Below are 3,624 nucleotides of genomic sequence, written 5' to 3'. Positions count from 1 at the left end.
TGTGTAGGTAAGAATAACATTTTTTTGTACCTAAATTTGGGCTTTGAATATTTTACAAAGTAGGTAATCTGATGAAGAAATTTCCTTGTTCCAGGTAAAATCAATCCAATGTAATCACTAGAATATCCTAATCACAAAACCATTCATCTTCAAGCTTGTTGCTGTGAGGTTCTCTAAATTTTTGTGAGACAACCCTTTCCAAAATGACAGACACGAGACGTAGAGTAAAGCTGTATGCTCTGAATGCAGATAGACAATGGGATGACAAAGGAACGGGTCATGTATCTTCCATATATGTTGAAAAGCATAAAGGAATGTCCCTGTTAGTCAGAGCTGAGGCAGATGGTAAGTACTTTCCCCACTTTGTGTAATGAGCTTTTTTTCCCCTCGGACCATGCATGTACATAGTCACAAATTAATTTAACATAAAGTGCAGATTTGTTCCATTAAAATTTTTAAAGAGTTTCGAACACACAATGCCAATCAACACAAACCACTGCTTATAGCATTGCTGTTTGGCAAAATTTAAAGAGTTTAGTATGGTTGAATGCAAGAAATGTATTGCTGGCTTTTATGTAAATCTAATCATGTTTTTTTGCAGGGACATTGCTGCTTGAGTCTAAAATTCAGACTGACACTGCATATCAGAAACAGCAGGACACACTTATTGTTTGGTCGGAACGTGACAACTATGATTTGGCACTCAGCTTTCAAGAAAAAGCTGGGTGTGATGAAATATGGGAGAAAATTTGTCAGGTAAGCACATCCTATTTAATTGTAATCTACTATGTTCAGTTGCACTGCTATTTGTTTACATAAAACCTGATTCGCTCATATGCTATTTTTCTATTTAATTTTTGACTAAATACAGTCAAACCTCTAATTGGGAATCCAAAGGAACGGCAATTTTTTCCCACATATCCAGGTTCCCAGTTACAAAATGTCCTACTTAGAGAGGTTTCCATTTTCCTATTCCCACTTATAGAGGTAATTGTGAATTTGGAATTTCTTCTTTCAAAAAAACCATATTGCACTTGACAGATTTCCAAAAAATTCCCAGTTACAGAGGTCTGCAAAAACATTTTCTCACTTTCAGAGGTGAAATTCCCACTTACAGAGGCTCCAAACCAAGTTGCTAGTAAAAAGCCATTCCCACTTTTAGAGGCTTGAATTTCCCATCTAAACAGGTTTTAGAGTAAAAAATGAAGGGACCACGATTTTTTTCCCACCAAGACGGATCCCACTTAGACAGGTTCGACTGTATATTATATTTTTATGGCCTACATTTAAATTGAACACAATCATGTATTTTGACTTCCTAGGTGCAAGGTAAAGATCCATCTGTAGAGATCACACAGGACATCATAGAAGAATCCGAGGATGAAAGGTTTGATGACATGAGTGATGGAAGTCCACCAATAGAACTACCTCCATGTGAGATAAACAGATTAGAGGAAATTAAAGAGGTGAGACTTAATAGCAGTTTACTTAGTAACATTTAAATGCTCAGATTAGTCACTAACTCATGAATATTTTTTTATATCTTGACAGTGAGTCATTATTTACTTCTGACAGAAGGACTCTTTGTTTAGAAAGAAGACTTTGATGTTTTGTTTTGAACCCAAAAAAGGCTACGACATGCCGCTCGACCCGAAACGAAAGAAACCATTTTGTAACGCTTTCACAGGTAAACTTTTTAGCTAAATTTCTTTGAGGATAATATATTAATTTTCTGATTAGCACATTGCATACTCAATAAAGTTTCCAGGCGTTCATACAAATTTAGTGATTAAAATAGAAACTAGCACCACATGGTTCTAGCTGCGACAGCACGTTGAAATCGTTGAATTTATTAATACCTAGTTCCCAATGGATCACTGAGGTTAAGGAACATTGTGCGTGGTTGGTAACCAGATGGGTGACCATATGGGTAATCGCGTTTTGGTGGTTTTCCACGCCCCATTCAGACTACCTCACCAAGGAATGACTCCTCATTTTTAATTTTTATGATTATTTTATTCAATGATTTTATTATTATTTTTCACGTGGGATGAATTTCATGTCACATCTCTTCTATTCCTAGTCCTAATATCTTGCCTGTCCCCCTTGTTAAGACTTTCTCGGGAGGGTGAAACTATAATACCCTGCTAATACCCAGGTAATACCTGCAGGATACAGGACCTTAATGCTAATGAGAATGTAAACATAGCTTTACATGGATTTCGTATCCTGAGACGTGTGATTGAAAATGGGAATGTCAGTATGTCTATATTCTCCTGCGCTCCTGCCTTTGATAAAACATACCTAGTTACTTACCTAAACCTACAGGGTGTATATTATAGGTACCCAAGTACCTACCTACGAGTATGAACGAGACATTTTCTTCTTCAATTTTTTCTATGTTTCGAACACCCAATACAAATTCAAAGTTTAAAATCAAACCAATTTGTGTTATCATCGATACAATCAATTTATATCGACATTAAGACAATATGAAATGTAACCTAAGTACATTAGCTACAATAATCGTGTGATGAAAGAGAAAATTCTTCAATTATACAACAATAATACGTACAGGATATTTATTATACTATGAAATGTACATCAACAGGGGTAGATCCAAAATTAGTCAGTCCAGGAGTTGAACCCACAACCTCTCGACTGAGAGGCACTGAATGGGTACCGCGAGTGAATAAGGTGTGTGAGCGTGGTCCAATAATATACTCAAGTCACTGCGGAGGAATAATATACCAGATAGAATCAGTTATTGGTCAAAAAGAAAGCAAAATTCCAATAAGTACTTTTTCCTTACTTTCTTTACATGCATAATGTAATAGAAACCCTAGTCTCATGGAAAACAATCAGACTTTTGAGATAGATTATGGTGGCAAAGTTTCATAAATGGTCGAACTGTCATAAATAGAAAGACTTAGGATATGTATGTATGTAATGCAGTAGAAAGTAAACAAAAATCCCATGTTGAAGGTTAGAGAATAACTGTCAAAATAAAGTTACTGGGAACTAGTCTGGGGGTTCTTTTTTTTCTCCGTGGTCCAATAATATACTCAAGTCACTGCGGAGGAATAATATACCAGATAGAATCAGTTATTGGTCAAAAAGAAAGCAAAATTCCAACAAGTACTTTTTCCTTACTTTCTTTACATGCATAATGTAATAGAAACCCTAGTCTCATGGAAAACAATCAGGCTTTTGAGATAGATTATGGTGGCAAAGTTTCATAAATGGTCGAACTGTCATAAATAGAAAGACTTAGGATATGTATGTGTGTAATGCAGTAGAAAGTAAACAAAAATCCCATGTTGAAGGTTAGAGAATAACTGTCAAAATAAAGTTACTAGGAACTAGTGTGGGGGTTCTTTTTTTTCTTCTATTGAGGGATTGAACCTACACCCTCCTGATTACCAGGCGAGCGTCTTAACCAATCACCGAGGTATGACTACAAAATCTTCGCCTTTTCCAGTGTACAGACAGGGTCGGCGTTTTTCGTCAGCCTCTCAATCAGCCCTAACTATTGCTTTGGGCTGACATTTGGTTTTGGCTACAAACTTTACGAGTAGATGCCCTTCACACTCAACCTTCGTTTTTTTTTTTTTTTTTTTTCCC

At 36.1% G+C, this 3,624-nt stretch overlaps 1 protein-coding gene across 1 annotated transcript in view; it reads left to right on the top strand.

Annotated features, from left to right (window-relative positions):
* LOC103509194 (serine/threonine-protein phosphatase 4 regulatory subunit 3-like) overlaps positions 1-3,624 on the top strand; it is a 19,731-nt gene that overhangs the window by 10,957 nt on the left and 5,150 nt on the right. Inside the window, exons 12-14 of the mRNA XM_026823578.1 lie at positions 218-345; positions 602-756; positions 1,323-1,434. Coding sequence (XP_026679379.1) covers positions 218-345; positions 602-756; positions 1,323-1,434 — 395 coding nt within the window. The remainder of the gene's footprint in view (positions 1-217; positions 346-601; positions 757-1,322; positions 1,435-3,624) is intronic.

Source organism: Diaphorina citri, unplaced genomic scaffold, assembly GCF_000475195.1.
Source record: "Diaphorina citri unplaced genomic scaffold, Diaci psyllid genome assembly version 1.1 scaffold473, whole genome shotgun sequence".
Taxonomy (NCBI): domain Eukaryota; kingdom Metazoa; phylum Arthropoda; class Insecta; order Hemiptera; family Psyllidae; genus Diaphorina; species Diaphorina citri.
Note: the sequence above shows the minus strand (reverse complement) of the source record. Positions and strands in the feature narration are given on the sequence as shown.